We start from the raw sequence: 18,764 nt of genomic DNA, 5'->3' as shown, positions 1-18,764 counted from the left end.
CAGTAATCTTGCTGAAGTTATTTATTCCAATAATTTATCCCCAGATAATTTTGGCTCTCTATTTACACAATTGTGTTGCTTGTTAATGTAATGACAGTCTACCCCAGGGGGCTGTCAAATATGCCAGGTTTAGCAACCATCAGCTTAGAAAATGATAGAAATAAACCAATGAAAGTGAAAAAATTTGATGGTAAGATTTCCACATCTAAGATGGAGAAAAAAGTTGAAGACTTCTGAATAACTCCTGCCACCGAGTGCATGTCTTCAAATTATGAGTTGCTAAAATAATTTCCTATTCTATGTTTTTTTGTAGTTTCCCATCACCAATTGTTCTTGGAATTGGACAAGTAAGTGAAAAAAGTTAACCTCTTAAATAGTCAGTACACATGATGAAATTTTAAGTGCTTTTAAGACTGTGGTTTACAAATATATTCATCTGGTCATGGTACTCTTGGTGAAACAATATGAAATAACACATTTTATTTCATTCTATAATTTAGGAACAGTGTATTTGTAGGGAAAACAAGGACTTATTTCAATTTCCTTAATGGAATTTAATTACTTTAAAACAGGGGGCCAGAAGACAGAAAGGTCCAAGGCCTGGTGGGTAACAAAGGGATGGGTGGAGCTGGGGTGGGGCCTGGAGCAGAGTCGCCCCATTGAGGTGCACTTGCTACTCAGTTTAAGTCATTGTGCCCTAGAACAGTGGTCCCCAACCTTTTTTGGGCCACGGACCAGTTTAATGTCAGAAAATATTTTCACGGACCGGCCTTTAGGTTGGGACAGATAAATGTATCACGTGACCGAGACAAGTGTCAAGAGTGAGTCTTAGACGGATGTAACAGAGGGAATCTGGTCATTTAAAAAAAATAAAACATCATTCAGACTTAAATATAAATAAAACGGAAACAATGTAAGTTATTTATTCTTTCTCTGCGGACCGGTACCTGTACCGGCCCGTGGGTCCGGGGGTTGGGGACCACTGCCCTAGAGGAAGGGGGTCTGGGAGATGAGGCAGGGCCCACTGGGCCCTTATCATAACTCCAGAGTTTTTTTCAAGAGAAGCAGGGAATTTGAATTTTTACATCAGGATCTCACAATTTGTAAATGCTGGCAATGGATTCCAGTTTTTACAAAACTCTCTATGGGCCAAACAGAACATGTTTACTTCCTGTGATTTGTGATTTTTGTTCTCAGGTATAAAGTTGAGCTTGGAAAAGCTTTCAAACTAACCTTTTTGGCTGTTGCTGAAATTTCCAATTAATATTAATCTGTAGCTTGTTTATACTTTTGGTCATATGCTGTTGATTTCCAGCAGACAAGCGGTAACAGGCATCAGAGATTTGTTTTGTCCTAGTTTGCTTTAATTTGTAGGGAGAGAAAATTAAAATTATGAAAATTATATATTAACTAAATGTCTAATTAGAATCTGGAAAAACTATCATTTATGTGATTATAAACATTCTGGTTAAATATTTTGCTAATAACTTTGCAACATCATGTTAGGCTGAAGAAAATAACAAGGAATCAATATATTTCCTTAAGGTAAAAAATATAATATCTTCACCTTCAATGTGAATATGTAGACAAAAGCGTTTTACAAGATCAATGAATATGTGATAATGTGTCCTTAGTAATCCCGGAAGCAAATAAAATCACTGGCTGTGCTCAGGAAGGGGGAAGTCTTTTCAGATTTATAATTTGATGGGGGAAGAGACCAGCAGACTTAATTTTAAAGTCTGAATTACAGAATATTTTAAATAAATGTTAGTACATTTATTTCTGTAAGAATTACCAAGTAAGTCATAAATATAAACCATAATTGTAATTCAGCATGTGTTCCAGTTACATAAATCTTATCGTAAGTATTAAGTTTATAAACCCATTAGTATCAAAGTTTAGGATTATTATCATGTTGAAGAAATCTTTAAATTTTTGCATCCTAATATGGAGAAAATTGAGTAAGTTCTAAAATTTGTGTAGGAAGGTGATATTAAAATTTTATATTTCATAATATTAATTTGGAGTATTACTAATATACTTGGTGTGCTCCAGGTTAATAAAATTTGAATGAGACATTTTTGCAATACTGAGAGATCAAAGAGAAAAATAAATCCCCTTTAAAATTTGTTTTTCTCTTAATTTGCCTTCTGGGTTATAGAAATATTGAACTTTCCAAAAAAGTGTGCTTATGTGTAGAGTTGCCCCCTTATTCCTACCCCCACACTCATTTTATGGGGGAAGGTAACCACATGCTTAGTATGTGGACAGTATGGTCCAAAATTGAGTCTCCTCTCTGATGCTGGTCCCTCTGGTCACTTTGGGGAACATGGTTCTATTTCCCCCTTTGTCACCATTCCTTAAGTACCTTAAGGTAATGTGTATACATGAGTCCATTTGATGTTATACTTTTTGTCCATAGGTCTGATGGATTCCATATAGTGATAAGAAAACCAGTTTTAATATTACAAGAAATAGTTAATTTTTTTTGGAACCTAGAAAATGAAGATTTTGGATATTTGTCTTTTTGATGAATCTGTTTTCTTCTGATGTCTCTGTGCCTCAAACAATCCAGATATTTTGCTGAAGTGTCTTTTCCTCCTTTTCCATAGATGGCAGCTACCATAATGATACTGTATCTGTCCAAGCTAAATAAAATAATTCATTTCCCTGATTTTGACAAGAAAATTCCTGTAAAGGTATGTGATAAAAAATACAGCCCTGGCTGGGTTGCTCATTTGGTTAGAGCGTGTCCCACTAAAGCCAAGGTTGCAGGTTTGATCCCCGGTCAGGGTACATACAAGAATGAACCAATTAATGCATAAATCATGGAACAACAAATTGATGTTTCTCTCTTTCTCTCTGTCTCTCCCATCCTCTCTAAAATCAATACATAATTTTTTTTAAAGGACATATAGCTATGATGAAAGATGGAAAGTATTACAGAATTACAAATTGATCTTAGAGTTCAAGTCCATATTTGTAAGCACTGTGTTTCCTGGTTGCACTAGGTAGAAACTTTTCTCTTTTTAATTTTTTATTGATTTTAATTTATTGTGCTTACATAGATTCAAGTGACCTACCGAATATATCTCCCTCCCTTCACCCCCACCCTGTGTTCCCCTTGACACCCCCTTTGGCCCCTCTCCCCAACACCCTCCCCCCCCTTCCCTTCAGGATTTGCTGTCCTGCTCTCTCTAACCCTGTGTTATGTATATATAATTTCACTAATCTCTTTCCCTTCACCGATCCCATCCTTTCCTCTTCTTTCCCTCTGTCCTCTTTCCCTCTGATCCCTTCGATCCTGCCTCTACCTCTATTCCATTCCTCAGTTCACATTGTTCATTAGATTCCTCATATGAGTGAGGTCATATGATATTTTCCTTTCTCTGCCTGGCTTCTTTCTTTCTTTCTTTTTTTTTTTTTGTATTTTTCTGAAGCTGGAAACAGGGAGGCAGTCAGACAGACTCCTGCATGCGCCCGACCGGGATCCACCCGGCACGCCCACCAGGGGGCGATGCTCTGCCCATCCGGGGCATAGCTCTGTTGCGACCAGAGCCACTCTAGCGCCTGGGGCAGAGGCCAAGGAACCATCCCCAGCGCCCGGGCTATCTTTTGCTCCAATGGAGCCTCGGCTGCGGGAGGGGAAGAAAGAGACAGAGAGGGAGGAGAGGGGGAGGGGTGGAAAAGCAGATGGGTGCCTCTCCTGTGTGCCCTGGCTGGGAATCGAACCCGGGACTTCCGCACGCCAGGCCGATGCTCTACCACTGAGCCAACCGGCCAGGGCTTGGCTTATTTTTTAATTAAGATTTTTTTATCATTTAGTTGTTCATTATTGTGATAACAGTGCGAGTGTGTAGTTAGCAATTGACATTAAGTAAATACTATGTGTCTTCTGAAATGGTAAAGCCCTGTAGCAGGTATTTGCAGACATTTTTGGTAAAGGACCAGATAATAAGTATTTAGGCTCATGAGCAGACCATCTCTGTTGCAACTATTCAGCTTTATCACTTACCATGAAAGCAGCCATAGAAGATACAGAAATGAATTTGTGTCATTGTGTGCTAATAAAACTTTATTTATGTAAACAAGACATGGGCTGGATTTGGCTCTTGGGCCCTACTTTGTTGTTCCCTGTTTAAGTTTTCATTTTTAGTTTGGATTGACAAAGGCAAGAACACAATTTGATATGCATAGAACTATTGCAGTTTTATCCATGGTGGGACAAGAAGCATGAGACCTGCCATTTCTTCCTGGGAACGTGGAATGGAACTAACTCATTGAACAGATGCTGGGTCCAGGCATTAGGCCAGACATTGAATTCTTAGAACAATTTGGTAGAACAGATGATAGTAAGTGGATTATGATGACATTTTTGAATTTAGGGAGGTTAAATCAGACTGTTAGCTCCTTAGGGTGAAGACCTCACATGGTTTGTTCAGTGCTGTGTCTCTAAGGCCTAGAAAAGTGCTGGTGTCTGGCGTGGATTATTCATCAAGCTGATGCACATCATCAGTAATCAGGGACATACATGAAAAGAGAAAAACAAAATATTGAAGTATACAAAAGATATTAACCAGTCACCATAGGAAAAAAATGAGAGGTTGGGTTTGCTTACACTTTGTTTCTGATACATTATCATTTTAAACACTTTAAACATTTAAAAATTGTGAAATATGATGCATACCTCGAGAAAGGCATCATATGTGAATGTACAGTTGAATAAATAATTGCCCTTGAATCATTACCTTGGTTGTGAGATGACATCACAAAATCCTCCTTTTCAAAAAATTCCTCTGACTTTTGTAATAATTTTCTTGCTTTTTTTTGATAATTGTTCTAAATTTGTATGCATCCCTGAGTTATGTACTATAGTCTAGTTTTGCCTATTTTTTGAACTTCATATAAAGGGAATTAAACTTTTGTATCTTCTTTCACTTAATATTATAATAAGATTCAGCCACATTGTGTGTAGCTGTATCTTTTTATTTACTTACCTGCTTTTCTGAAGGTAATTTGATTGTTTTCAGTTTGGAAGCTAAAAAATGAAAAAGTACTGTTTTGAACATATTTATAGTTGGATCTCAGGTAGCATTTCCATAACACACCACAGACTAGATGGCTTAAACAACGGAAATTTATTTTCTCATAATTCTGGAAGCAGAAAGTTCAAGGTCAAGGTTAATGTGTGAGCAGAGTTGGTTTCTGGTAAGAGTTCTGTCTGTAACTTGTAGACAGCTGCCTTTTTGCTGTGTCTGAACATGGCCTTTACTTTACTCTGTGTGCATGCCCTTCTGGCATTTCTTCCTCTTATAAGGGCACTAGTCTTATTGGATTAGGGCCCCACCCTTATGACCTCACTTAACCTTAATTACCTCATTGAATATCCTATCTTCAAATACAGTCACCTGGGAGTTAAGGATTTAAAATATGAATTTTGAGGGAACACAGTCCAAATGAGCACATGTGCATGAGTTTCTCTGGAGGGTGTATCAAGAAATGGAGCTGCTGGCTCCTGATGTATGCATACCTTCTGCTTGAGTAGGTTAATTCCAATTGTTCTCCAGAATGGTTATACCAGTTCATACTCCTGATGAAAGTGTACTGCTGTTGCTCCTCATTTTTGCCAAGTCTTTATATGTCAGTCATTTTATTTTGTTTTTAATTTTTTTTTTTAGACTTTATTCATTTTAGAGAGGAGAGAGAGAGAGAAAGGGAAGAGAGAGGAGGAGCAGTAAGCATCAATTTCTGTATGTACCTTGACCAGGAAAGCCCAGGGCTTCAAACCAGAGTCCTCAGAGTTCCAGGTTGATGCTTTATCCATTGCTCCACCACAGGTCAGGCCTATGTCAGTCATTTTACATTGTGCTAAGCTGGTAGGTGTGTAATGACATCTTCTTGGCTTTTATTTGCATTTCCCTAGTTATTAATGAGGTTGAATACCTTCCCATTTTTAATGCCCATTTGGATATTCTCTTTTGTAAAGTACTTGTTCAAGAGTTTTGCCCATTTTTCTATTGGGCAGATGTCTTTTTTTTTTTTTAACTGATTTGTGTAGGAGTTATAAAAAATATATTACTATTAGTCTTTTTTCTAGTTATATACTGTATTACTTAATTTAAAAGTAGTTAAATTTATCAGTCTTTTTCTTTGATTAATTGCTATATTTCTTATTCAGAAAATCCTTCTCCATTCTGAGGCTATAAAGATATTTTGCTAGACAAATGCTATATAGTTTTTCAGAATAGGTTTTTATTCTGCTTGGAGTTGCTTTGTGGGTGGTGTGAGGTAATAATACAATTTCATTTTTTTTTCAAATGGGTACTTGTTGGTCACAGACTCAGTTGAAAAATCTGTCCTTAATATTGTGCCACTTAACACGATCTGCTGTCGTTCACATATGCACAGGCTGGTTTCTGGAGTATCTGCGTTTTCATTTGTCTGTTTGTGTTTTCTGCACCATCACCATACAATCTTAATTTCTATAGTTTTAGAAAAAGTCTTGCTATCTGGTAGAACAAGTCTTCCCTCCTTGTTCTTGATCTTTTGCATTTCTATATAAAGATTGAGAGCAGCTTGTCAAGCTTCAGAGAAATAAACTTTTGAGATTTTGGTTGGCATTGCATAGAAGCTATAAGTTAATTTAATTAGGTTGCATTGACATTTTAAAAGTATTGAATCTCTCAATCCATGAACATAATATTGTATATATACACCGTCTTAATTGACCTTAGTAAAATTTAGTAATTTTCTTTGTAGAGTTCAAACATTTTTGTTAGATTTATTCCAAGGTACTTTTAAATTAAATTAAATTAAATTAAATTTTATTTGTTTTTGCAATTGAATATATCTTTTAGAAATATATTATTTTGAAAATAAGAGGATATATATATATATATTTTTTATGGAGACAGAGTCAAAGAGAGAGACAGATAGGGACAGACAGACAGGAAGGGAGAGAGATGAGAAGCATCAGTTCTTCGTTGTGGCACCTTAGTTGTTCAGTGATTGTTTTCTCTTATACACCTTGACTGGGAGGCTAAAGTGGAGCGAGTGACCCTGTGCTTAGGCCAGCGACCTTGGGCTCAAGCCAGCGACCTTGTGCTTCAAGCCAGCGACCTTTGGGCTCAAGCCAGCGAACATGGGGTCATGTCTATGATTCCATCCGCAAGCCAGCTACCCCATGCACAAGCTGGTGAGCCCTTGCTCAAAGCCCAATGAGCCTGCGCACAAGCCAGCGACCTCATGGTTTCGAACCTGGGTCCTCTGCATTCCAATCCAACACTCTGTTCACTGCACCACCGCCTGGTCAGGCAAGGACATATTTTTGTATCTGCAAAACTATGGCCCATGAATCATAATTTATTTGTAGTTTCTTTTGGATTTTTCTACATTCAAAATAGAGTAATCTGAAAAGTGGTAATTTTGTTTCATTCTTTTCAACATTCTATCTTTTATTTCTTTTGTTTGCTTTACTCTATAGCATAGGACCTCTAGTGCAGGTTTGTTAGAAAGGGTGATACTTGACATCTTTGATCTCAGGGAAAGCTTTTAACAATTCACCAGTAAGTATATTGTTTGTTGTTGGTTTTTTGTAGATATCTTTTATCTGTGATATATTCTGCCATGTAACTTAGGGAGTTGAAACAGTAATCATTACATTATTTCTTACAGTTACTATGGTTAAGGAATTCAGGAAGGTCTCAATTGAGCATTTCTAACTGAGTCCTCCCATACGGTTGCAGACAGATGATGGCAGAGCTGAAACGATGGGGCTGAGGGTTGGTTAGTGCAGCTGGGGGCTGGTTGCGTGTCTCTTCCTGTAAGCTCAGGGTTCTCTCTATGGTCCTCAATGCAAACTAGTTTGGACTTTCTTACAAAATGGCAGGCTCAGGTGAGTCCTAATGGACACAGGCTGGCTGAAGTCTGCAAGGGTGAGAGTGTTCCTGCAAGCAGGACCCAAATGGCATTGCTTTTCATGACCTAACCTTAGAGGTCACATAGCATCTTGCATTTGTACATTGTTAGTTAAATCAGTCCCATCCAATTTTAAGAGGAAGGGATGCAGACTCCACTTCTGGATGGAAGGAAGTGTCAAAGTTACAATTTACGAGCATGTGGAAAGGGAGGTGTTTTACAGCCTTCATCTCTGATTGTCGATTTGTCTGTTTCTCTAGGTATTTCTGTCAGATATTTGTTTTATTTATTTTGAGGCTGTATCATTAGGTGCCTAAAAAATTAGCTAGTTAAATTTTCCTGGTGAAGTATGTAATTATATAAGGTAGACCTCTTCTGTTTCAGTTCTTATAGTGTTACCCTGGCAGTGACAACAGGCACATCTAACTTGTCAAATTCTAAAGTTGATTCATAAGTGTACTCTCCCCCCATCAACAGGACTTTCACCCATTTATTTCTCTTCGCAATTTATATGCTTTTGTCACCAGATAATTTTAATATATACTCTATGTAAATTTCACAATATATTTTATTTTCTTTTTTAAAAAGCTATCAGGGTTTATTTATATTTCCCCCTGTATTTATTGCTTCCTTTGCTTTTCTCTCCCCTTTTCATCTCACACTTCCCATTTCCCTCGTGATTGGAATTACCTCATTTGGAATTTACTGATGGTGTGCTGATGGTAAAGTCACATAGTTTTTGTTTTTCTGAAAAATCCGAATTTTTTCTTTGTTTTTGAAAGGTTTTCTTTTGGCCCAATTCCAGTTTGGCAGAATTTTGAAGATGAAATTCTGCTGTCCGCTGGCTTCATGGTTTCTCTCTGGGTTCTGTTCTGCCTTTAGTTGTGGCCAGGGAATTCCTATTTTTCTTTCTTTCCTTCTTTTTTTTTTTTGCTTTCATGAAGGGTTTTAAGTTATACCTAGCATTTTTAATTGTTCTCACCAGTAGGACTAGTGTAAATAAGCTAGCCCACTGTTATCAGAAACTACCACTCAGTATTAGTTTTATTTTGAATTATTTATGGATATGAAGGCAACTGATTCTTTTCAATGCCTAAGACCTTCTAAAGTTGTAATATCACCCGGTGTGTTACTGTTGAATCAGTTGTAGGCTCTTAACCAGAGTGTTGATGAATAAAGCAGAGGGTCCTGGATCTATTAGCCTCTCTTCCTCAAATCTTATTTCTTTAGAAAATCTCCTCATGATAGAATTCTGTAACTTTTGGGGGGGCACACAACACTTAATATTTCAGAATCCTTCAATGGCTGTCTTACCTGATTTACATGGTTACTGTCTTTTTAGTGGAAAAAGAAATGTTTCGATTATTATGTCAGTTAAAAAGTTCTTAAAAGTTATGTGGCCTTATGAAAGGATATATATATATATATATATATTATTTTTTTCAATTAAGGAAGACTAGGTCTTACATTTTGTTTCTTCATGATGTTCTGAACAATATTTCTCTTGACAGTCAGAAAATAATTCAGGAACTCAGAGCTCAGTAAACCTAATTCAAGTACAGGATGCATTGTTTGACTTAAGTATATGGTTATTTTAGGCTTGAAACAAAGTAACTAACTTCAAAGTAATGTGGCTGCTATACATATCTTTTTTTTTTTTTTTTTCATTTTCCCGAAGCTGGAAACGGGGAGGCAGTCAGACTCCCGCATGCGCCCGACCGGGATCCACCCGGCATGCCCACCAGGGGGCGATGCTTTGCCCCTCTGGGGCGTCTCTCTGTTGCGTCCAGAGCCATTCTAGCGCCTGAGGCAGAGGCCACAGAGCCATCCCCAGCGCCCGGGCCATCTTTGCTCCAATGGAGCCTCGCTGCGGGAGGGAAGAGAGAGACAGAGAGGAAGGAGAGGGGGAGGGGTGGAGAAGCAAATGGGCGCCTCTCCTGTGTGCCCTGGCCGGGAATCGAACCCGGGATTCCTGCACGCCAGGCCGACGCTCTACCCCTGAGCCAACCGGCCAGGGCCACTGCTATACATATCTTTTTGAGGGGTCATTGTTCTTGTGACATTCCGGTGAGAGAGATGAACCAATGTGGCCTTTGTCCAGAGGATTGCATATATGCACAGATAACAGGACTTTACACCCCTTTTCACAGACTTTTCAAATTCAGGCATAAACTGTAAACACCCATCCTTAATTCCCAGGGATCTCCGCTGAAGAGACGTCCTTGTTCAGAGCCTTCCCTTAGGAACAGAGTCTGCTAATAACGGGCAAGGTCAAGATTTCTGTTTCTATTCAGCTTCCCCAGGATCATGGATATTAATGCCCCCCTAACTGTTTTGGTCACATGGAGAATCTTACAAATGTGTTTTGGATTCTGGACAATTCCCACTTATTGCGGGGAAAGGAATTCAAAAGTATTTGCATATTGCTAAAGAGATAATGTCACCATTTTTATATATCATATTAAGGAAAATACATGTTGGAGTTCTAACCAAATATTCTTTATTTTTTTATTGAAGCTGTTTCCCCTGCCTCTCCTCTACGTTGGAAACCACATAAGTGGATTATCAAGCACAAGTAAATTAAGGTAGAGTGCAGAATGATAATGGTTGACGGGAGGTTCTTCACTTGTTTGATTCTAATATTTCAAAGACCAAGTTTGATTTTTCAGGATATTGCTTGGGCTATATCTAATATGGAACACTGTGATATTTAATAATTTCTGAAAATAAGGTAGAGTTTTGAGTTTAACTTGTTACTGCTTTAAGAAATGTTAAAAAGCTGATTTTTGTTTATATTCAAATTTGAACATAGAAAGTGCGATCTCTAGAATCGAGAAACGGGGTGGTTTGTTCAGGAGGAACCATTTGTATGACTACGGGTCTGTGTACTTTTGGTTTCATCACAGGTTTATAAAAGCGGAAACATTCTGTCACATTTAGTATAGGGCAGGTTTGGTACAGGGAGAGAGAAATAATAGACATTATTTTAAAGTGTGTGCCATATACTTCTGAAGTTTACATTTATACTTATTTTATGATCCTTTGATTGACTACTTTTGTTAAAAGCCACTGTAAAAAAAATAAAAATGGACATGTAGAAAGACACAGCACTCCTATAAATTAGAAAACGTGGTGTGAAATATTTAGCCTAATGAACACACTTTAGAGTCACTAATCTTTTGACAAAGATGTAAATAATGAGAAAATGAAGTTTGGGCAAATGGTGACAAAAATGGAGGAAAACCTGCTTGTATAGTGAGAGTGGAGAAGGAGGCAGGAAAAAGAAGAGGTAGACCAGAAGGAGAAAGACATATACAACATAGATATATGAAATTAGGCCTGTTGCCTTTCGCACTTGTTTGGAAAGGACAGGTGTGGTTATATGCAAACCAAAATGTGAAACTGTTTTCAGTTGGTGTGTTGTTTCCTTCTGGGATCAGAGCAATCATTCTTCCTTACTTACCTCAAATAAGCTTCTGGAGGCTGATATTATTGCTGGGTTACCGTGGGTCTTCCTGGCCTTTCTCTGAGTTCACCTGCAGCTCTTGGGAGGCGGGGTGCCCTCTATTAACAATGACAGCCAGCTGCCTACTTCTCACATTGGGGGGGGGTCTCTGCCACCCAAATGAGGGCTTTTTTTTAGTGTACCTAGTGGGAACATCTTTTTAAAAAGATTTGTTGGGAAATCATTGGTTAATAATATGATATAAATTTCGGGTGTACAACTTTACAGTACAGCACTTATAAACTATTGTTTGCTTACCACCTGATGTCTAGTCTCCTTCTGTCACTACATACATGACCCCCTTTACCCTCTTTGTCTTCCCCTCAGCCCCCATCCCCTCTGGTAGCCACCGTTCTGTCATCTGCAGCTTTGAGATTTTGTTTTGTTTATTCATTTATTGTTTTTTTGTTTTATATTGCATATATGAGTGAAACCATATGGTTCTTGTCTTTTTCCATCTGACTTATTTCACTTACAATCTTTCCATGTCACAAATGGCAGTATTTTATCTTTTTAGTGGCTGAGTATTATTTTATGGTGTATCTGTATTCTATAGTATATGTACCACATCTTCTTTATGCAGTCATCTATCGAAAGGCATTTAGATTATATCCATGTCTTGGCTGTTGTAAATAATTTTGCAGTAAACATAGGGGGTATGTGTATTTTCACAAATATATAAATATTTTTGATTTTTTTTTTTTTGGTACATAGGTAAGAGAATGAAGAGAAATTGTTCAGTCACATGGTAGCTCTATTTCACAATTTTTGAAGAACATCCATACTGTACCAATTTATATTCCCACTAGCAGAAAAGAGTGTCTTTTTAACAAATGCTGCTCAAACAACTGGACATCTACACACAGAAAACTGAATCTAGACATAGGCCTTATACCTTTCATAAAAATTAACTTCAAAATCAGCGTACACTCAAATGTAAAACGTAAACTATAAAACTTCTGGAAGAAAACTTAGGAGAAAATATAGATAGACTTAGATATAGAATAACTAATATTCTTAGATATAGAGGGGGAAGGATGGAGAAGCAGATGGATGCTTCTCCTGTGTTCCCTGACTGGAAATCGAACCTGGGACTTCCACATGCCAGGCCGACGCTCTACCGCTAAGCCAACCGGCCAGGGCCCCTAGTCTTATTCTTGATTTTAAGATGAAACTTTTAAGTTTGGATCATTAAATATATCTTACTTGCTTTTAAAAGCCATTATCTAAAAATATTTATTGAAATTAATTGAAAATAACAATACTTATTTTTTAATTGCTTTGGAAAAGGCAACTTAAACTATTCTCATAAGATATCTTTAAGTATGGATATAAAGTCCCTGAAAATTATGTCTGCACTTGGTCCCTGGTTGTGGTGTTGTTAGTGTGAAGTCCCTGCTCAAGTTTGGTCAGGAGGAGCTGACCACTCTCCCTCCTGCTTGTGGTTCTGATTTACCTTCCCAAGGTCATCCTATCTGAGGGTCCCATCTGGAAGCAGGTGGAGGGGGGCTGCTCCAGGCCTGGCAGTGTGTAGGTTGTGCATTTAGCTGTTTCCTGGAATTTCTGAATTTTAGGAGTGGGTGTAAGGTTCTTAAGTATTTTTTTATTTTTCTTAATTTTCTTAAGTGAGAAGCGGGGAGGCAGAGAGACAGACTCACCCATGTGCCCCAACTGGGATCTTCTGGCAAGCCCACTAGGGGGTGATGCTCTGACCATCTGGGTCTTTTGCTCTGTTACTTGGCAACCGAGCTATTTTAGTGCCTGAGGTGAGGCCATGGGGCTATCCTCAGCACCCGGGACCTACTTGCTCCAACCGAGCCATGGTTGTGGGAGGGGAAGAGAGAGATAGAGAGAAAGGGAAAGGGGAGGAGTGGAGAAGCAGATGGGCGCTTCTCCTGTGTGCCCTGGCCAGGAATTGAACCTGGGACATCCACACACTAGGCCAACACTTTACCACTGAGGCAACCAGCCAGGGCCAGTTCTTAAGTATTTTTAAAAAGCATTGACTGTAATCTCATTGCATAAAATTTTTGGGAAAAAGTTAATGGTAATTCTATCTGCTAACACATTTTTAAATAATCATTTTATTCTTTTTTTATGTACAGAGTGTACCTTGTTATACAGTTGTAGACTCTACTTAATTTTATATATTCCTTCATTTATTTACTATTTATTTTCTAATAGTGGTGAAGCTTTATATCATAGTTATATGTAGAATGTTTTCTCTGTGTATTTATCATAATTTATTGAATCATTGTTTTGTTGTCTGACATTTTGTTGTTTCTGATGTTTTTCACAAAGACACTAAGGCAATGAACACTTCTGTGCGCAAGGTTTTTTCTTTTCTTTGGATTATTACCTAGGATAAGTTTTGCAACAAGAAGTAATTAAGTCTAAGGTTAGGGCCATGTGATGACTCTTTTTTTTTTAAAATTTATTTATTCAGTTTAGAGGAGACAGAGACAGAGAGAAAGGAGGAGGAGCAGGAAGCATCAACTCCTATATGTGCCTTGACCAGGCAAGCCCAGGGTTTTGAACCAGTGGCCTCAGCATTACAGGTCGATGCTTGATCCACTGCGCTACCACGGGTCAAGCGCGATGACTCTTGATACATAGTCCCAGGTTGTTTTGCCAAAGGGTGTATTGGTTCACATTATGTAGTAGTTTCAGCACAGTTTTGCAGTAGTTGGCTATTATGATGTTTTAAATAGCCAATGAATGAAAGTGGCATGAAATGATTTAATCTCCATTTTTGAAATTTATTTAGTGTGGTTTGTTAGTAGTATTCGTGAGAAGTAGGTTAATTCCTCATATTTAATTCGAAAAATGAGTGCTTTCGACAATCAAAACAGCATGGTATTGGCAGAAAAATAGACACTCAGACCAATGGAACAGAATAGAAAGTCCAGAAATAAAAACACATATATATAGTCAAATAATTTTTGATAAAGGGGCCAACAACACACAATGGAGAAAAGAAAGCCTCTTCAATAAATGGTGCTGGGAAAACTGGAAAGCCACATGCAAAAGAATGAAACTGGACTACAGTCTCTCCCCCTGTACAAAAATTAACTCAAAATGGATCAAAGATCTAAACATAAGACCTGAAACAATTAAGTACATAGAAGAAGACATAGGTACTCAACTCATGGACCTGGGTTTTAAAGAGCATTTTATGAATTTGACTCCACAGGCAAGAGAAGTAAAGGCAAAAATTAATGAATGGGACTACATCAGACTAAGAAGTTTTTGCTCAGCAAGAGAAACTGATAACAAAATAAACAGAAAGCCAACTAAATGGGAAATGATATTTTCAAACAACAGCTCAGATAAGGGCCTAATATCCAAAATATACAAAGAACTCATAAAACTCAACAACAAACAAACAACCAATCCAATAAAAAAATGGGAAGAGGATATGAACAGACACTTCTCCCAGGAAAAAATACAAATGGCCAACAGATATATGAAAAGATGCTCATCTTTAGCTATTAGAGAAATGCAAATCAAAACGGCAATGAGATACCACCTCACACCTGTTCGATTAGCTATTATTACAGGTAATAGCAAATGTTGGAGAGGCTGTGGAGAAAAAGGAACCCTCATACACTGTTGGTGGGAATGTAAAGTAGTACAACCATTATGGAAGAAAGTATGGTGGTTCCTCAAAAAACTGAAAATAGAACTACCTTATGACCCAGCAATCCCTCTACTGGGTATATACCCCAAAAACTCAGAAACATTGATACGTAAAGACACATGCAGCCCCATGTTTATTGCAGCATTGTTCACAGTGGCCAGGACATGGAAACAACCAAAAATCCCGTCAATAGATGACTGGATAAAGAAGATGTGGCACATATACACTATGGAATACTACTCAGCCATAAGAAATGATGACATCGGAACATTTATAGCAAAATGGTGGGATCTTGATAACATGATACGAAGCGAAATAAGTAAATCAGAAAAAACCAGGAACTGCATAATTCCATACGTAGGTGGGACATAAAAGTGAAACTAAGAGACATTGATAAGAGTGTGGTGGTTATGGGGGGGAGGGGGGAATGGGAGAGGGAAATGGGGAGGGGGAGGGGCACAAAGAAAACAAGATAGAAGGTGACAGAGGACAATCTGACTTTGGGTGATGGGTATGCAACATAATTGAACGACAAGATAACCTGGACTTGTTATCTTTGAATATATGTATCCTGATTTATTGATGTCACCCCATTAAAAAAATAAAATTATTAAAAAAAAAAAAAGAGAAAAGAAAGAAAAATGAGTGCTTTAATTAAAAATGTAAAATGTGTTAAGAATTATTTGGTGTCTGACGTTATTGTACTCAAATCTTTTCCTGACAGCCTGCCGATGTTCACCGTGCTCAGGAAGTTTACTATTCCGCTTACGTTGCTTCTGGAAACCATCATACTCAGGTGATCCTTGTTTTTTCTCTGGTCCTCTGTTGTCGTCATGCCTCTACCCTGCAGTGCTGTTACCTAGCAAGTTCTCAACATCTTGCAGATAGTTGGTTTGACTTGCTAAGGAGCAGTAAATTAAGGACAAATAGTTTGTTAACTTAAAAGCAGTCTCCTGTTTCTGTGATTTTCTATGAACTTAATGAATTATTTTTTTTTTTAATTTTTTTTTTTCCTTTTTGTATTTTTCTGAAGCTGGAAATGGGGAGAGACAGTCAGACAGACTCCCGCATGCGCCTGACCGGGATCCACCCAGCACGCCCACCAGGGGTGACGCTCTGCCCACCAGGGGGCGATGCTCTGCCCCTCCGGGGCGTCGCTCTGCCGAGACCAGAGCCACTCTAGCGCCTGGGGCAGAGGCCAAGGAGCCATCCCCAGCGCCCGGGCCATCTCTGCTCCAATGGAGCCTTGGCTGCAGGAGGGGAAGAGAGAGACAGAGAGGAAGGAGGGGGTGGGGGGTGGAGAAGCAAATGGGCGCTTCTCCTATGTGCCCTGGCCGGGAATCGAATCCGGGTCCCCCACATGCCAGGCTGACGCTCTACCGCCGAGCCAACCGGCCAGGGCTAATGAATTTTTAAAATTATAATTTTACATTAGATAACTAATACATGTTGGAAATAAAAATTTATTTAAAAGCCAACAAAAAAACTCAAGCAGCTGTAAATCTGTTTCCTGAGCCAGATGAAACATACACTGATTTTGGAATCCAGAGGGGAAGTTGTCCACATAAACATACAGGGTAGGTGGGGACACAGGGAAGTCTATTCTGATGTAGGGGTAATGATGTAACATCAGAATGAGTTGATTTTTATAAAGTTGGTATAGAAATTTCTCATGAGGATACTCAGGCTGACATTCAAAAAAGGTTCTTTCTGATTTTGCTGTGAAGAGTATTTAGCAGTGAAATTTAGATGGCCTGATAGGATGATTGTTCTGCTAACAGAGAAATATGCTTATAATTAGATTAAGGCAGTTGTTCAAGAAATGCAGTAAATGTGGTCTAACTTACAAATCTACTTGCAGGTACTTTTAGTGCTTTCTGTAGGTAAAGCAATATTCATTAGATCTTAGCTATAAAACTGTTAACAATGTCTATTTTTAGTTTGTTATAAAAATATAATTTGTGTACTTTTTTCCTCGGTCTGTCTACCATCTATTTATTTATTACAGGGAACAGTATTCCTTGGATGTCATTGTCAGTGTCTCTGCCATCATTCTTGGTGCTTTCATAGCAGCTGGGTAAGACTTTGGACATTTTCTGCTCGATAACTTCTTTGTGTTTTTGACAACAGGCCCAGCCTGGGTCTCATTCTTTGTTTTCCATCTGGCCACCATTAAATTGCGCAGCCAGGAGACAGATCTGTTGATGTTAGGGGAATCCCCATGAGTCCCTGTAGAAGTGAAACTGGAATCCATGTTGGCCAGAACATTTCTGAGAATATATACAGAGATCATTATAAGATATTAGTATGGCTTTTCTCATAAAAAGGAATGAACTGTTTACTTTTATTACTGAATATTTGTTTATAATTTAAAAATTTTACTGAAAACTTCTTAGGCATTTGATCAAGAAGAATAACAGATTTATAAAGCCCTTGAATACTGATTTGTTTTGTCATCCCGTGATGCCTTAGGAGTCAGTATTTCCAAGGGTGGAACGCTCTCATGAAATGTCTTGGTATGTTTGGGAAATGAGCCAATAGCAGTGCTTGGCTACTGTGTTCCTCACTAATATGCAAGAGCAGGAAGGAGAACTCCCAGTTAGCGTTTGAAAGCAGACACTTAGACTCCTGTCTTTTCCAGTGTGGTAGTTACAGCACGTGTACAGCTACATTCCCTGGGTTTATTTTATTTATTTATTTATTTATTTATTTATTTATTTATTTATTTTTGTATTTTTCTGAAGTTGGAAACGGGGAGGCAGTCAGACTCCCGCATGCGCCCAACAGGGATCCACCCCGGCACGCCCATCAGGGGGTGAGCTCTGCCCATCTGGGGTGTCGCTCTGCTGCAACAGTACCCAACGTTGCTCCAGTAGAGCCCTGGCTGTGGGAGGGGAAGAGAGAAACAGAGAGGAAGGCGGGGGGGTGGAGAAGCAGATGGGCGCTTCTCCTGTGTGCCCTGGCCGGGAATCGAACCCGGGACTCCCACACGCCAGTCCGACGCTCTACCACTGAGCCAACCAGACAGGGCTACATTCCCTGGGTTTAAAACTTAGCCCTGCCCCTGTCTGCTGATTCTCAGCCTCCCTGTGCCTCAGTTTCCTCATCTATAAAGTAAAGATGATAACAGAAAAGAAAAACCTACTTAAATGAAGAAAAGAAAGAAAAGGTTATAGGAATTCCAGCTAAACTAGTTTCTTTAACTCATTTAGAAATGAGTTCTGGATCATCACGTACAAACTAATTAAGAGTGGGGGCTATGGTGTCTAGATATCTGGGATCTTATTCTAGCTGCCTCACTTACTAGCTGTGTAACCAGACAGGCTATTGAACTTCCCTGTGCCCCAGTTATTTCAACTGTAAAGTAGAGATTTGAATAGCATCCACCTAACAGGGTCTTTGTGAGAAGGAAATGAGCTAATAATAAACTAGAGTTTACACTAGTGTGTGGCCAAAGTCAAGAAAAATGTACTGAGTGTTGACTGTCTGCCGGGCATCATTCCAGGTGCAACAACACTGATCCAGCAGGAAACAACACTGACAGGGTCCTTCCTTCATGTAGCTTCCACTCTAGTTGGTGGACAGACAGTAACCCGAAGAAACAGGAAAAATATGTCACACTGCCCAACTGGTGGTTGCACAGTGGTTAGAGCGTCGACCCAGGATGGGTTCAAAACCCCAAGGTTGCCAGCTTGAGTGTGG

The 18,764-nt window shown here is 38.8% G+C and overlaps 1 protein-coding gene across 1 annotated transcript in view; it reads left to right on the top strand.

Moving 5' to 3' along the window:
• The window catches only part of SLC35D2 (solute carrier family 35 member D2), a 56,638-nt gene that overhangs the window by 12,051 nt on the left and 25,823 nt on the right, over positions 1–18,764 (top strand). The window contains exons 2-6 of the mRNA XM_066368312.1: positions 314–347; positions 2,613–2,699; positions 10,435–10,502; positions 15,787–15,858; positions 17,071–17,139. Coding sequence (XP_066224409.1) covers positions 314–347; positions 2,613–2,699; positions 10,435–10,502; positions 15,787–15,858; positions 17,071–17,139 — 330 coding nt within the window. The remainder of the gene's footprint in view (positions 1–313; positions 348–2,612; positions 2,700–10,434; positions 10,503–15,786; positions 15,859–17,070; positions 17,140–18,764) is intronic.

This window comes from Saccopteryx leptura, chromosome 2 (assembly GCF_036850995.1).
Source record: "Saccopteryx leptura isolate mSacLep1 chromosome 2, mSacLep1_pri_phased_curated, whole genome shotgun sequence".
NCBI lineage: Eukaryota > Metazoa > Chordata > Mammalia > Chiroptera > Emballonuridae > Saccopteryx > Saccopteryx leptura.
The sequence above is the reverse complement of the archived record's forward strand: the minus strand, read 5'-3'. Positions and strand labels throughout refer to the sequence as shown.